Below are 17,665 nucleotides of genomic sequence, written 5' to 3' on the forward strand. Positions count from 1 at the left end.
ATCTAAAAAGCTTCAAAAAGTGAAAATTTTCAAATAAGTCTGCTGTAAACTATTGGTGGCAAAAGTTGACTCAAATTACATAAGGCTATTTATCAGGTCTGTGTATTCAATTTAGTGTGAACCCTCATAGACTTCATTGCAGAAATACACTAATGCATTTGATTACAGGTACAGCCTGACCCTGGTGGGAGTGCTTCATTAAAAAGTTATATATAATTGTATTAATTTTCTAAAATCAAATTATCAGGTTTTTTGTGGTTTCTTTTGCCTGGAAAAACACAAAACTCCAACTAGATCAGCTATCATCAAGGCCAAATGAGGTTTTCTGTGTAAATTTTAATATTCAAAAGCAATAAAATCTAAGTGCTGAATTGGAGCTTCGGAGTAGCAAGTACTTTACATAAAGCTGAAGACACACGATTCAGGTAGCTCCAGAACAGAGAGCGCTCTTAGCCCTCATCCACCTAACTCTGAAGACTTGTACCTCAGCTACAAAGATGAAGAACTCATATCTGTCAGTAATAAAGTATGAATTAGTCCCAGACATGCAGCTGTCCCTGAGGCAAGGGAAATACCAAATCAGTTCTACCTAGAGGAAAAAAATATTTAATGTATCTGTTTCCAAACACATATATACCATATATGTCAACTAATCTGATTCCCTAAAAAGGTGACATAAACTCAACTAAATCAATGAGGACCTAAACCTAGTATATAATAAGTACTTTATATTCTATTAATCCTAAAAAAGAAATCTGTAATTCCAGCATGAAAATATACAGGAAAATATTTTCCTAATATTTCCAATAAACACACACCTAGACACACATCAAAATTCAATATTAAGATGTTAAGTTTGATTTCCAATGAACTATTTCCCAGGAAATACCCATTACGATGATTTCATATGTACATTTTGCTTTATTAAAAGTATGGCACCTTATATAACAGCAGAAATAATTACATGGTTTCGCATCCAGAAGCAATACAGGGTGGAGGTGCAAACATTCCTTATTACCGATAAAAGTAAAAAAGTTTTAACATGTTCTGTAAGCCCTTAATTGCATAAAATATATTTAGCATCATTTACAGCCAGTACACTTATATAAACTAATTATCATTACCTTTCTTTTACATTCTGCGACAGAACTATGTTACAGAAGTATGGTGAGACAAATGTGAATTAAATGTCAGTTCTGACCATGGAGAAATATAAGCTGATCATTATAAGCTACTAGATAACACAATGATTTTAACAATTGTTAATGTTTTTAAAGTTAAAAAAAAAACTCCACTAAGTGCCATATTGAAAGAAAAGGTTTTGTGTTTTTTTTTTTTTTTTTTAACTGCAGCACCTTTAGACAACAAAAGATTGCATCCTGTTCAACCACACTATATAAATTATAACATTTGTGGAAAATATATACACACAAACATAAAGCAAGTGTTCTAACAGTTAATAAATGTTGTCTTGGCAAGCAGTTTCCAGAAACAATACTAACATCTCATCTGGTAATAAGAACTGCCACCATTTTTAGTTTTCCATTGCTATCTTCATGAAACAGGAAGCCTGTAAACAAAAGATGTCAAAAAAATTTAAATAAAGATGTAAAGTGCACTCAGTGCACTCTAAAAAGTACTACCTTCACACTCTTAGTCAAGTAACAGGATTAAAATACTGTACCATTTCTTAAATGCACTGAGTACGACATAAAATTGCAACAAATTCATAATCAGAGCCAGCTGATAAGAAAATAATGCATCCAAGAAGATCCACTTAAAAAAATGACAAACTACAAAGACTTAATTCCCCTTATGTTTAAATCAATGATACGTCCAGTGTTTCATTAGCTCCTTCAAAAATACCATGTTAAAAACATAAAATTCACTTCCTCTTAACCAGAGACATACATAGACTCTTATCTAACAAACTGCTAAGCTTTGGTTATAGAAAGTGCAGCTCAATAATGTACCATCCCAATCATTCAAATCCATCCACCTGTTTTGCAGCTCACCACCATCTCAAAATACTTTTCTTCTAGATTCAGTTAAGGTTTTCCGTTGGTATTCATGCACATAACAACTCCAGAATTCTCCCAGAGCAATCTGCAATGTGCTTCACAATTCCTAGCTAACTGGCAATGAAGCTTAATGAAGTACAGCAATTTATATTTGTGCTACAACACATTCAAGATCTACCTCTTTTTTTTCCCCTTAAATGCCTTCACACTTTTTGTTGTATAAAATTTTCAAGTTTTATTATGATACAGGCAGTACATTCCATCACCCTCATAGCAACCTCAGAAGTGAACCTGTCATTTGGGATCTGAGGAAAGGGAAGCAAATCAGGATATCTTGTTTTTAAACTGTCTACACCATAAGCTTCCAATGTGTGAACATCATTTGTCAGTCCTTCAAGTTGCTGACTATATTCCTCTATTTTCTGAGCAAGTGCAGTTGGTTTTACATCTTTATCAGACTTTCCCCTCACAGCATAGTCAGCTGCAACCAAAGCTAACTTGGTAGAAAGGTAACATTTAAAGCACACCCACTCATTGGCATTTTTATGAAGGTCATTCCTGGCAGCTGAGAAGTTTGCTCTGGCTTGTCTTAGCCATCTGCGTGCTTCCACTGGATTGCCCACCGACTTGAAAGTGGGAGGAACAAAGAACCTTTGAGAGTAAGTCTGTCCAGCTGAAGGGGGGCATTTTTCTTTGTTCTGTTGCTGTCTTTCAGATTTATGGCTCGTTGCCTCTTGATTCCATGAAGTATAGAATCTCTGAAATGAGTACTTGTCTGACTGAAATCGGGATGCTGAGGTTGAAAACGTTCGTCTGGAAGCCCTGTCTGCATTTTGATCTAGAAAAGCCTGTTTTTCTAATCTGTTGATTTCATTCTGCAAATGTTTAAAAACTTCATTGGCAATGTCATGGTTCTCTGGATTTTTGTCAGGATGCCATTTCAAATACAACCGCCTAATAATCTTTTTTCGTTCCGATTCTGGAAGCTTCCATGCTTGCTCCACCACAGATGTCACTTCTTTTAAGATTTCTGGTAAAGAATTAACCTTAAGCTTTTTGGGGGACTGATGTTTTGAAGAAGTCTTGTGGCTCTCTCTACCAGAGAAAAGAGGAGGAATGCTTCTCAGGCCAGGGGCAAGGAACTCAGTAGGGCTGGTTGGCGTAGAAGGAGCACTGTCTCTGCTTTGAGAGCTTTCGTCAGGTCTTGAAAACTTATACAGATCAAGAGAGCTAACTATTTTATATTCACTATAACCAATATCTATCTGATATATCTTTCCTAGAAAGCTAGAATTGTCAGCATCTTCTCTTTCAACTTCTTGTACAATAATTGCATATGTGTATGTTGGCTGGTATGATCCATAGATATCACCACCTTCAGCATCAACAAGGTACCCAACATATTCTCCCGGGTAAAAAACATTCATTGGGTCCATAAGCAGAGTGTAATGAATTTCGGCAGGAATTGGTGTGCCGGGCATTGGAAGTTCCAGTTTTGATGGCTCTGAAGAGTCATATTTCACTCCCAAACTGTCAAGTTTCTCCCCGATCCTGTAAATATCATTGCATCCTAGCATAGCAATTAAATATGAAGTGTCAGAAATCAAATTGTCAGTTGCTGACTTAAGAGTCATCGCCAATGCTAAGAGGAAGTTAATGTCTTTACTGTCTGAATGTTGAATGTAGAGCAGGATGACTGCATTACCAAATCTCTTCAAAAAAGCAAAAGTTTCACTTCTGCTGTGGGGAATAGGATTAAAACCTTTAACTCGTAACGTTGTTTGAAGCTTTTCAAAACAGGACACTTTCAGTCCTTCTCTTAGGGCTTTGCAAAGTCTTATGGCTTTTTCTTCATTGGCCAGAAAAGCATTATCATTTTCATGCTTCATAATTCTAATTAGTCCTGTAATGAACTGTTCAGAAGACAAGAGTAACTGCAATCTTCCTTGAAGAGAACACAACGCTCCAAACTGACAAACTTTGGGAGTCTCTTCATCTAACTGTTCTTCAAGTATACTGCTCAATAATCGAGGTCTAAGTTTCTGAGGAAAGAGCATTATCAACTTAGTATGAAATCCATGGTCTTTCCCTAAGTAGCACTGGCTGAGATCAACCAACATTTGCACACCAATATTCCCCTGGATTCTACTTTTATAATGTGGGGCATCATCAAACACTAAGATGCTTGACTTCACCAATCTACCATCCTGGCTTGGGAGGTAAAGTGCAAGGTCTCGTACATTCTCGAGATCATTCCTCACCTTGACTGAATCATTCTGTAGACTCTTGAACAGACCGGAAACTACTCTCTTAACTGTACGCATTTCATTGGGATCTAATTGTTTGCCCTCAGAATTTTTAAATATGCGGCTTAACACTTCAACGTATTGCTTAGTTGAAATAATATCTTCAGTACCTAAATGTTTGAACAACTGGTGAAATGTGCCAAGTTCTAAAGGTAGCTTGTACAAGTAAGGTTTAAAATCAGATTCATATTCTAGGTTTATGACTACCTCCTCAGGCTTCAGAAGCTTCCAACCATCTTCTACCATCACAAAAGCAACCCCTCGCAACTGAAAACGAAATTCCCTTTTTTCTGCACTGAGGAATTCATATATGCTCCTTAAGACTTTTGCTCTAGTTTTTACCATTTCTTCATCCAAAGTTGTTATGTTGCATATGTTTCTGCAGTTATTGATTACTTTATCAAGAGGAGGATCCAGGTTAACATTAAGCATATTTAAAACTTGTTCAAGCTGTTCTTGTGGACCAAGGTCACTACCTTCTTGTTCTTTAATGCTTAAGGGTGTAGCTTTCTCTGGAAGAATAGGGCAGGATGTCCATAACAGCTGGAGTACATCACATTGCTTGAATTTTGGATTTACCTGTGCTCCATTGAACTTTATAAGAGGAAGTGTTCCATTTACCTCTTGATATTGAGGATGAAATCTAATGAATTCCGCGGGGGCCCGCTCAGGACATAAGAATGGTATTAAAGATAGCTCTTTCAGAAAATTACCAGATAACAAATCCATTCGTTCTTGGAATATATGATGCAGAAGGATATCAACTGTATTTTGCAATGTTTCTTTGGACCAGTTTTCTGTATTAGCCCTCACACTGATTTCCTTAGCAAATTGTAACAACTGCTGCTGAGAAAGTATGTATTTTAGCCCAATATTTCTTAAGAATTCCACCCAGGATGTCATAAATGTAACATGATTTTTGGGTTTTATAAGTTGTTCCAATTTCTTAAAGAAATCATTAGGAATAAACAATTTTTCAGGAAGCATAACTTCAAAAACTCTCACAGTTCTATCATAGAAATGCTTTGCTTGCTTTAGTCTACTGTTAGCATCATGGATTATCAATAAACTTTCCAGTTTTTCAAAAAGTTGTTCCTTAATCTCTGATAATTCCTCAGCACTTGATAATCTATTCTTAAGGTAAATTAAGTGCTCTAATTTTGCATCATAAGAGAGATTTTCAATTTTTGGTAAGAGGTGTTTTAAATATACCTCAAGATCATCTACAGGTACACAACCAATCACCTCATACAGTTCTTTTAAGTGTATTTTTTCTTCAAGAAATGCAGATGATGATGATTGTGTCCATTTTTCCACTTCAGCTGGAGGGATACTTTTTGTAAGTACATAGCATGTTCCAAATTTTGCAATACTCACATAGCGGCCACTGATGGATTTATAGCACGGAAGTGACTTTAAAATTTTTATATCATCTTGGGACATCAAATGATTCAAATTGCAGTTGAAATACATCAAAAGTGCTTCAAAATCATTTTCTACTAATTTTTCTGTTCTAAATGTTGAAGTTTGGACCATATAATGTAGAGCCTTCAAGATGCTTGTGGGGCTCTCTATATTTGCCGTGTGACATGACAACAGAGGAACAAATGCACTGTCTTTGGAACAGATTTTGTTCAAAGCAAGCTGAATACAGCCAGCTTTCATTAGAGCATGAAAAACTTTATCACTCTGGGCATTTGGAAAAACTGCAATGTGCATAAGGCTGAGAGGAAGCAGAACATCTCCTTCAGGAACCACAAGCTGGTTGGCTGAAACAGTAAACTTTGTTCCTGGAAGCAATGCCCAGTCTTTTAGAGTATCAACAACAACGTCAAATGTTGGTTTTGTTTCTTCCTGATCTTCTTTCAGACTTACAGATTCGCTGATAAAATGCCATGCATTCTTAAGCCAAGACTCACTTGCAAAATTGTCTTTCCACTTCGTGCAACTTTTGGTCTTATATTCTCGAGGCAACACAGAGGATAACAAATCAGCAAAGCTGGAAATGTCAAACACTTTTGCAACTTTACAGTTCAATAAAATATTACTATATTTCAAATATAACGTATTCATAAACAAGTCTTTGCGGGATGGAATCAATTCATGATATGTTGTTAGAAACTTGGGTCGTTTTGCATCAAAAGTTTGCAAAACACTGTCCAGTGTAATGAGAAGGGGCAGTCCCTCAACTTCAATCTCATTTTCTTCTGCATCTTTAAAACAATAATCAACTAAAAGTTTTAAACTATGAAAAAGTTTTAGATTAGTCTGCTGCAGACGACAAGGCAGCTTCCCAATATGGCAATTAGTGTCAGGAGAGGAAAATGTCATTAAAAAAGATCTGATATCAGCAGGGGTCACATAACTAACAGGAATATCTGCATCTATAAGACAGTGGTAAAGATTAGCAGTTTCATCACAGTTATAAACCAAGTTGAAACCAATTTCTAAAAGGAGATGTTTCAGCCTATAGACATTCTCTGCTACTGTTTTGCGTGTGGTGATATTATAATCTGCATTTTTAAGGTGTTGTAATTCATCCTGTAGTAAATTGTCAAAAAATGGTCTAGTTTTATTTGAAGTAGACATATTGATCCAAGTAATTATAACTGCAGAGTGCAAGTCAGAGCCATCAATATTTGGAGCCCGCACAACAGGTAAAAGACGTTTCATGTCTTCGTGAATGCAACTGTAAAGTGCTTTCACTAGACAATATAAATCTGGCTGTAGATCAAGACGGTTAACTGGGAAAAATGATAAAAACTTCTTTAAAGTGTCCTTTACAACATGAATAGGGGTGTTCTGTAACACTGATAATGTTGGATCAGAACCAGGGAAATACCGTTTTTTTAACTGTATTAGCAATTCAACATATGCAGGAGCTATTAATGCTGTCATTAAACTGTTATTCCAGTCACTTCGAACACCAACTCCATTATCATCACGCCACAGGTTCCTTCTGGCTGAATCCAGTGCAAAGTGGCCATTCACATGAAATGGCAGCCCAGTCTCCAAAGAGAGAGGTAAAAAGCAGAAGGCCCTATGGGGTTTTTTATAGTTGTGAGTAATGCAGGCAGCTACTCCACCACGTGGGAAAAGAGTAATATCTTGGTTCTTGTGAGCTGATATGACACTCTTAGATACTTTCTCCATACTTGAAAAGCCTGATCTATTACAAACTAGCCACGTAGTAAGATTTCCTTCAGAGTCCTCAGTATCCATAGTATAGGTTATCTGTTGAACTGGTATGTCTTTGAGCTGCCTCTTTTTAGTAACACTATCAATTACAGATGCATGAAACTGTTTCCTTTTCAATCTGTCTCCATCTGTGATTTTGCCCTTTACTGAATACAGCACATTTAGAGCTCCAGTACTTTTATCTATTTCACAAATAGAAATTTTTTCCATGTGATTAAGAAACATTAGAAGTTCTGCCCCATCTGAGCGCAGTTTGTCCAAAAGATTCTGGACCATTCTGTCTGATGCTGGAACGGACGAAATTTCCGAAACTTTTGCCATTTCTGCATTACGAAGAGGAAATCTGAACATTGTGCAATTATCCAGTTTAAAGTGGGTTCCCAGATAAAGATCCAGAACATCTGAGAACTGTGTCCTAAAATCTGCATCCAAATCTCTAAACATGCGTCCAGGACTAATGGATGTGGCCCCTGGTGCGTATCGGGCATGAGGATCAAAAATACACAGGATGTCATTGCCAGAAATAAAAGATGGGCAGTCTGTGATATGATATACAGAATTGAATCCTATTCCATATTGTCCAGTTTTATAAGGATTTCCTTCTTTCGTGCCTTTTCCAAGATTCTGAATTCCTCTAACATCATCTTCTGTAAATGGCTGGTTGTTGTACACACAAAGTGCTGGCCCTTGCAATGGGGCCCACTTATCATCAAATATTCTATCAACTGGATGCTGTCTAGGGTCAAACACAAAACAGATTTCTGTCGCCTTTGCATCATCAGCATTTTGAAGAAGCTCTTTCAACATTTCCTTTTCAGAAGGATATGCATTAAGGATGCTCTTAATTCTGCTGGTCAATTTTTCTTTCTGTCCAAATTCTGTGCCAAGTGTTGTAAAACAGACATTAGATGCATATCTTTCTAAGGCTTTGTGTCGCTTTGGGACTGCTCCTAGTTTTACTGCTACTTCCCTGGGTATGTCAGCATGACAATATTTTACAGTGGTATCCTTTACTTTTATCCAAGGGCAATCATTGTAGCATAACGATTTAGCAGGGAGAAGCATAAGATTAGTATCCGGCAATAATATCTTGCCGTAATTTTTCTCACAAAATTCTTGTTTCTTTTCTCTAATGAGACTCCATATTCCTTCACTGATTATTCGCCGGCAAAGCTGAAAATTCTCTTCTGTTATTTGCTTTGTTCCTCTTTCTTGATCAATAGATTCCAAAACAAGAGCAAAATCTTCAACAGTGAATGACTGCCTCACACCCACACTTTCAAAAAGTTCACGGAAATTATTTTTATATTTATTAGGCAACTGATAAAGGTATGGTGCTGCCTCAAAATTTAAATGAAAAGAAACCTTTTCTGAGTCAACATATGCATTCTCAACAAGAATGAAGCTAAAGGGCTTTAACTTATCAATAATTGATATCTTAGTGATGTCATTTTGCATCAAGGCTTCATGAAGGTATTTGTAGCAAGCATTGGTGATATTCTCCTGGTACAGTGTAATTCCATCATCAACTGATTTTGCAACTTCTTTCAATTGGTTTATAACCAGATCAACTGTTGGCTTCTTGAGTAATCCCAAAAACTCTTTAACAGCCAATGACACTGAACCACAACCTCTAAAGGAATGAGAATTTTCATTTAGAATTGGTTGCAAAAGACAAATTATATCTTGATGTTCAGCTGTATAAAGGTCAGTTGCTGCAAACATGGTTTCAGGTTTAAAACTGTTACCTTTCCAGTCCAAAGAAAAACCTGCTGGTTTTGTCAAAAATGGAAGGAAGGGGATTGTTTGATATTTTGCAGCAAAATCCTTTGCTCTAGGATCCCTTATTTTTAGTTTCTCATCAATAAGACTCAATAAGATACTACTTCTTAGGCATGCAGCAACATGATCACTTTTATTAATTTCAGCTACTGACTCTGCACGTTCTAGCATGTCATCCCATAAAATATCATCTTTTGCCATACCTAACTGAACTAGTTTAATCAAAATAATAGGATTGAGATAATCCTGAGTAGAACCATAAGGGAATCTTCCATCTTTAATGTCAAATAACTTTGCAACTCGTCCTTCAGGGTGGATCAATCTTGATGGCAAAACCAAAGGATGCCCCTCCAAGGAACAAGGAATGCATGGAGTAACACGAAGAATTCCCGAGAACTCATCAACTTTTTCATTTAGAACAAAAATCATTAAAGGATCTCTAAGTTCTGCTTCAATTTCTTGAATATTTGGAAAAAACACTTCAGAAAAAAACTGTTTCTCTGAAAATGTGTTTTCAAGTAGTATCTGTTTGCAGCCAGCTTCTTCAAATCCTAATTTTACTGAAGAAGGAAGTTCAACAGCACAAAGGTTTTTGGACCCAGTCTTCTTGAGGTATTTCAAAAATATCTTGAAGGCTGCTGAACCAACATCTCTTCTTTTAAGTATACAGTCATCTAGAAATCTTACATTCTTCATGGAAACCCAAGTAGATCCATCAGAGAAGACTTTGGTCAATTCTTTCCCTTTTCCATGAGCTACATCTTCATAAAATCCTTGGCAAATTACAGAAAAATCATCATGAACTAAATCAGGATCGGGCCACACTGCATAGTAAGTATAATCTACTAGCTCCCCACTAGTGGCCAGGTCTCGTAAGACACTCAGTGCCTGTAAGTAAGCTTTCACAATAACATGTCTCATGAACGTGGTATTCCATCGTCCTTTTGTATCTGTTTTCCAGATTTCTTTCCTATTTGATGTAACAGCAAAGCACCCATTGATGTGAACTGGCAAGCCTGTTTTTATTCGTAAAGGTAAATAGCAAAACACCTCTCCAATGTGTGGTTTCACAGTCCACTTCTGGTCCTGGATTTCTGACAGCAGAACTCCTACTGCCCCACATGGAACCAGTCCTAGTCGTCTTCCACTCTCACTCAGGGAAAACTTCAGAGCCTCTCCTGTGTCCATGCAAGTACACAGAAGCCACGTGGTATACTCTACTGTTTTTTGTGACAACTCATCTGATGGCTTTTTTGATTGGCCAGACTTAGCCATTTCAAAGAAAGCAGCTGGGTCATCATCTGGACCTCTAAAAAGTGGCGACTGTAAATCAGCAATCCTTCTGAAGACATGGTGAAATTCTTCCACTGTGATCTGAAGAATGCAAGATGACTTTGGTTCATCACTGGGAAGCTTTTTATTACTGCTGCTGCAAGTCTTCATGAGCTTAGCAGCCTCTTTTAAAACACTTAAGACAGGTGTGTTCAATGCTTTGGAAGAGCAGGATTTTTTTTTAATTATTACTGTATCTTGTGCTAAGCTGGGGTTGGTTTCCTCAATTTTCAAGTACTTCAAATACATTGACTTTACACTCTGAGTGAAAATGATAAGCCTGTGTCCACAGAGACTAAATTCATCCACAAGAGAATAAATATCTGCTGTATTATAGCAAGTACTACTAACTTCACTCACTTTTGCTTCCTGTTGAGTTCTAAAGGACAGTCGGAAAAGAGTTCCATTATAGCTGTAAGGTGCTTCTACAGTCAAAGGTAACTGACAGCCAAATACATCTATAAATGGTTTGAACTGATTAGGAAATTTTCTAAGTCTTTTCTGTTGTTTACTCCAATTAATTTTGATCCCAGGATTGGATTTGTCTTTAATGTGTTTACTGATATGGTTTATGTTTGGATCGAACATTATCATGAATTCCCGACTCATAATGATGGGAATGTCAGTGATATGGTACACAGAATTAAATCCAAGACCAAATTTTCCAACTTTGTCAACTTCTGCCCTTTTTAAAGATTCTCCTAACCTAGTTATGTTCACAAAATCTGAATCTGAGAATTGAGAATTGTTGAATGACCACAAAGCAGGTCCATGACAAGCTGCCATCCCTGGGTCTAGGAGATTCTCTCTTATGTCCATATTTCTTCTCATATCAATCAAGAAACTGCATTCTGTTGCATTTGCATCATCAGCATTTTGAAGTAGTTCTTTAAAAATATCTGACACTGAAGGGTATTCTTCCAGAATATTTTTAATTCTTACAGTAAGTGGTTCTCTTTGTCCTGACTGCTCAAATCCCATGTTTTCAGGATTTATCAGTCTTGTACTAAGGCATGGAACTTTGAGCCATTCTGCAGTTTTCATGGGTATGTCCTCATGCACCAAAATGATTGGTTCCACAGAATCTTCAAGTAAGTCATTAAGGTCATCAACTTTAATGTCACAATAACAGCATTCGTGAATTGGCTTCATGATAAGTTTAGAAGGATTTTTGCTATGATGTATAGGAACTGGTGTGTTGGGGCTTGCTGGAATCTGATTGCTATATAGCCATCTGATAATATTCAACATAAGATGAAGATTTTGTTTGCTTTCTTGTTCACTGAGATCTTGGTCACTTTTGAGATATATCTTCTGAATAACCATGGAAATATGATCTGATGTCAACTCCTCTATTGAACCACAGACCTTAAATAGTTGGTGGAATTTCGCCATGGTTTTAGGTACGTTATGCAAATAAGGCTGAAGGTCAAGATCATGGATTGGTTTAATCACAGCTTGGGCAAGTGGACAAAACTTCTTGCCAGTCCAAACCCAGGGAAATTTTAAGGCTCTAAAAGAATCTTTCCCTTCATTTAGATGATCATGCATGAATCCATAAATTTCAAGCAAAATATGCTGGAATTGATAGTAGTCTTCATCACTAAAGGTTTTTGAAGTATACCAATCAACGACAATTTTAAAGTGTTTTAAGACAGCACTAATGCTAGGTTTTGTGAAGATCCCTAATGCTTTTTCCAGGTTTACATGGATACTTTCAACAAGAGGAAGTGAGGAGCCAATGAGAATTGCATGGCCTACATCACACATATCTGGTGGTGCACAGAGATTACACAGATCTCCTTTCCAGACTAAAGAGCCTGGGTAATTTGGAGGCCTTTCCTTGCAGGCTGGAACCCATTTTATTTTCTTCAATGTCATCTTTCCTTCAGATGATTGTAACAGTGTGTGATTCTTATTTAAAACCAGTAAGAGGGTTTTGGCTTTCTTCAGAAGAACATCCTGATCTGGACAAGCACTGCCCTGTAAGGCTTCAATTTTTTTTGCCACTTGCACAACATCTTTCTCTTTGAGACTGGCTTCATTTTTTAAACCAATCTGTCTTAAGGAGTGAAGAATATCTGGTGAGGTAAAAACTGAGGGTGGGAAATAGGTTCCTTCTTCATTACAAAAGAGATCCTTTAGTACTTCTATATCAGGGTCAAAGAGTTCGCCAGCTGATACCATCTGTTCCTGTGATATCTGGATGAATTTTAATGGTGTTAACCACTCAAGCACATTTGGATTCTCATTTTTAAGAGAAGACAGATTCTCAAGGACCCATAACATAAGCTGTGTTACCTCTTCATGTGAATAAAATGCATTTTCAATATCTTTTAAAACAAGCTTTAAGCAGCTAGTGGTCTTTAACTGTTCTATTTTCAACATGTTTGCCAGACGAATAGTAGCTTCATCACTACTGTCTATTACTGAAATAGAAAGTCGCAGATCTGCTGGGAGCTTGGCAGTATGGTGTAAGACTTTACAACCTTTCAATTTTGTATAAGCGGAAATTCCCTGACCAGAAGAATGGTTAACGCGCTTGAATATTGCCAATTCTTGAATAATTCTTTTCTCTTTCTCACTGCTATCAGTTAAACTAGCCAAGAACTTCCTCAGGGCATCTTTGTGTGTTGGAAGTAGCGAAGTTATTTGATTACACAATTTTTGCAATGGCATCTTCTCCATTATCTGCAAAACAGCACTTGGTAATGGTGAATGAATATATTTTTTAATAAGCGGATGTTGTATAGATGCATCTAATTTTTTAAGGACAAATCCTCCAAGTTTTTGTACAATGTCTGCTAAAAATTCTGGAAGCTGTGCTTCAGATTCATCATCTAAAATGACTAATGATGGAATCCTGAGTCTAATGAGTTCCACACATGCCTGACCTTCCTCTAGTATAGTTCTGGGGATAAGTGGCATCTCATCAAATAAAGTCAAATCCTCTGAAAAATGTATATAAAGATTTTTCCAAACCATCTTAAGCCATGAAACAGATGGGTGATTTCTGTTTTCATCAAATGGATACCATTGAACGATCAATTCTCTGCCAGGCCAGAATGTATTCATTACTTCCTTGATAAGACGTGCAAATCGTTCTGGATTTAGAAGCTGCAGCTGAGTGCATGGTCTTCCTGTAAATCATACACAGAAATGTCATAAATACATATAATTCTACTACAGTAGCTTTCTATTCTCACAAATAAGACAGTACTGGAAAGTTCGTTTCATTGCTTTTTTGCTTTTTTTTTTAAGACGGAGTCTCGCTCTATCATCCAGGCTGGAGTGCAGTGGCGCAATCTCCGCTTACTGCAAGCTCCACCTCCCGGGTTCACGCCATTCTCCTGCCTCAGCTTCCCAAGTAGCTGTGACTACAGGGGCCCGCCACCACACCCGGCTAATGTTTTTTGTATTTTTAGTAGAGACAGGGTTTCACCGTGTTAGCCAGGATGGTCTCAATCTCCTGACCTCATGACCCACCTGCCTTGGCCTCCCAAAGTGCTGGGATTACAGGCATGAGCCACCGTGCCTGGCCAGTACTGGAAAGTTTTCTAAGAGCTGGAAGTACATGTAAAAATTCGGCAAAACTGGGCTAAAATAATTTTTAAATAATAATAGTGATAGAAACTCTCTATATAAATCCATATTTACAATAACCTGTGAGAGAAATAATTCTGCCTAGAAAATGCTTATTTTAAATAAATATACAAAATGCATTTAAATATGTTTTTTAAAGTAGCCTATAATGTTCTGCAAATGAAATCAATATGGAAAACAATGTTTAGCACTTATTTGCCCACAAATAAAAACACCAAGAAAAAATGCAGATAAAATTTATATAAGAATCTTTTTTATTTAAAGGTAAAAATTGATACACGACCCCAATAAAGGCTGACTATGCCTCATCTGAATGCTTGTGACCAGAAGTGTTTCGGATTTCAGATTCGTTTGGACTTTGGAATATTTACATTGTATTTACCAGCTGAGCATTCCAAATCCAAAAATCTGAAATCCAAAATGCTCCAATGAGCATTTCTTTTGAGTGTCATGTAGATACTTGTTGCAGATTTTGAAACATTGGGGGTTTCAGATTTTTGGGTTAGGGACACCCAACCTGTATGAAGGATGTTTTGTGTTAACTTCAAGTTTCCAGGAGCCACGCAGCTGCATGACCTACAGAGAAGGGCATGAAGTCAGTGCACAGAGGCTGGAGTCTCAGTTGCAGCTGACCAGTGCTTTCTGCAGCTGAGGCAGCAATGAGACTTACATGGTTTCCTTTCAACAACTAAACAGATGTCTAATTTAAGTGCCATTTCATTTTTCTGGGACTTGAATTCTCTCATTTGGAAAAATAATGGGGATGAGATTCTAGATCTAAAGACTGCTCTATATTTATGCCCAAATACAGAACATACTTACAACTTTTCCAAAGTACCCTGTATCTAGCTACTTATTATTAAAGTGTGCTGTTCAGAGCCCTGAGATTTTTGCAGAAATACTTTGGAGGCAACAAAGGGAGCACGTGGGGCCGTGCTGTGAAGGCAGCAGAGCAGCTCCGCTTTTGGATGTCTGATAAACTAGAACACTAGGAAGATACTTGCTTGGGTTAAGGGGGGGCAGTTTTTACTGGTTTTAACCACTGGCCTTAGAAATGAACATTTTCTAAGTGAATTTAGTATTTCAGAGTATAACATTTATAATATCAGTAGGAAAAAAATGAAAAAAATAACACCATTCATCTATAGGTATATTTTTCCCAGAGAAATAAAAAACATCTCAAATTCGATCTGGTATAGATACTAACATTCAATATTCTCCCTACGTACATACGACTTCTAGACTCTTAAAAGAGTGGCAAGGCACAGTGGCTCACATCTGTAATCCCACCACTGTGGGATGCTAAGGCGGGTGGATCACAAGGTCAGCAGTTCAAGACCAGCCTGGCCAAGATGATGAAACCTCATCTCTACTAAAAATACAAAAATTAGCCGGGCATGGTGGCGGGCTCCTGTAGTGCCAGCTACTCAGGAGGCTGGGGCAGAGAACTGCTTGAACTCAGGAGGCGGAGGTTGCAGTAAGCCGAGATTACGCCACTGCACTCCAGCCTGGGCGACACAGTGCGGGTCCGTCTCAAAAAAAACAAAAACAAGTTTGGAAAATATTGTAAGAGGAATCCCGCCTCAGGCTCTGGAAACTTTTACATATTGTTACTTTTTTGTCCAAGAAAGCATACCCTTATTTCAGAGGCTTACGTACAAAAAAGATGACTTTATCTTCTACCAAGAAATTGCCTTTCATGTAACAACAAGATATTTTTAAATTACTGCCATAGAAATTTAAGCAAGGGCACACTTTTGCAACTTTAGGAAGGTGTCAATACCCAAATTCAGAATATTTTTCAGTTTTTACGTTGTGTGATTTACAATAATTCAAGCACTAATATTTGAGAAATGACAAAATCTTGTCAGCAGCTTGACTAGTATAGTCTGTTTGATCTGTAAGTCCTATTAAAATGTGATTTTCCAACATTTTTCTTTAAAAAATGCTCACTGAGTCAGATTTAACTATAATGGAATATCCAAATCATAAGGCAAGGATATAATACTACAGATACAAAAAAAGAGTTAGAAATTAAAATTCAAAACACTCAGAAAATAAAAAATTAAATATGCACCACTTTGTGCTCTATGTTAATAATTGCCACGACATGCATTCCATAGATAATCTTACCCAATATCCTTTCATGAAATTTGGCAATTTATAAAACATATACCTACCTTCAGGAAAATGATCTCATTTAATGTATACATTAAATGCCAACAAAACACACACACACACCACATATAGCATGCAACTAACACCTTGGTCATGCTCAACTGAAAAAAACATGAAAGAAAATAAAGGAGAGAGAAAATGTAATAAGACACCAGTATATGTACATTAAGTCAGTTCAATCTGAAGTCCTGAATTCTATCCATTGTATTTAAGACATTCAGCTTTTTAGTTATAAATGTTAACACAGAAACAAGTCTCCATGTCCTGGGTTAGAAAGTCATAGAAATTGTAAAGCACCTCTAACAGGATCTGCAAAATAATTTTTGTAGCAGTTTAATAAATGAAACGGTTTTTGTAACCTTAAAAATTATCAGCACTGTCTACAGAGGTTAGCTACAGTACTGAAATTATTCCAAGAGGCAGAAAGGTTTAAACAATGACCACATTTAACTTAGAAGGAACTCTTCCAAGAGTAGCTTTTGCTTCACTATTATCAGTTCAATCCTTCACTGGTTCAAAATAATAACATCGACATAATGAATCAGTACTCAAAGACTGCACTGCTTTTTATTGTTTATGTTTATGTTCAGTGCTAACCTTCAGATGAATTTCAGCACAGACAGAAATATTATATATAGTCTACTTAAAAATTTACTTAACCAAGAAATCTCAGTCCTGAATGCTTTAATTAACTGAGAATTTACTACATTCAACCAGATCCGTCCAGTCTCCAGCTGGCTACAATAACAATCCATCCAAAGCTCTAAGCACAGTGACAGTTTTTGATACTTTTCTCCTGTACAGAAAGTGGCAGCGGCAGCCTGGGTAGCCGATGAGTTCTAACAATGCCCCACTGAGCATAGAGATGCAAATCTCTTTGTAAATGTACAGTCAGGGTTCAATTAAATGGTGTACTGTAGATCAGTCAATCTTCAAAGAAATGAAGACAGAATAGAAAAAAAGAAATGAAACAACCAAACTAAAAAAGGAAGGAAAGAAAGGGCAGCCTTCCTGCCAGGTCAGACTCCCTCCATCTCCAGCCTAGCGGTGGCACTGCAGACCCCAGGGCCCAGCAGAAAAGTCCAGCAAGCCAGGGTGGTTCAACATTAGTCCCAGTGACCACATTTCTTCCTCAAAAATCACCACTGACACTCTGTCACCAACTTCTTAGCTTTCGTCTTAGAGAATCGCTGATATAACCAGACAGTACCAGGGCAAATGTTAATTATGCAGTCTACTTATATC

At 37.1% G+C, this 17,665-nt stretch overlaps 1 protein-coding gene across 2 annotated transcripts in view; it reads right to left on the reverse strand.

Annotated features, from left to right (window-relative positions):
* Positions 1–901: 901 nt before the first annotated feature.
* Positions 902–17,665, reverse strand: part of SACS (sacsin molecular chaperone) — a 108,563-nt gene continuing 91,799 nt past the window's right edge. For both annotated transcript variants that reach the window (XM_028837426.2, XM_077974265.1), the window contains one exon: positions 902–13,779. In XM_028837426.2, the coding sequence (XP_028693259.2) occupies positions 2,225–13,779 (11,555 nt within the window). In that variant the 3' untranslated portion in view covers positions 902–2,224. The remainder of the gene's footprint in view (positions 13,780–17,665) is intronic.

Source organism: Macaca mulatta, chromosome 17, assembly GCF_049350105.2.
Source record: "Macaca mulatta isolate MMU2019108-1 chromosome 17, T2T-MMU8v2.0, whole genome shotgun sequence".
Taxonomy (NCBI): Eukaryota; Metazoa; Chordata; class Mammalia; order Primates; family Cercopithecidae; genus Macaca; species Macaca mulatta.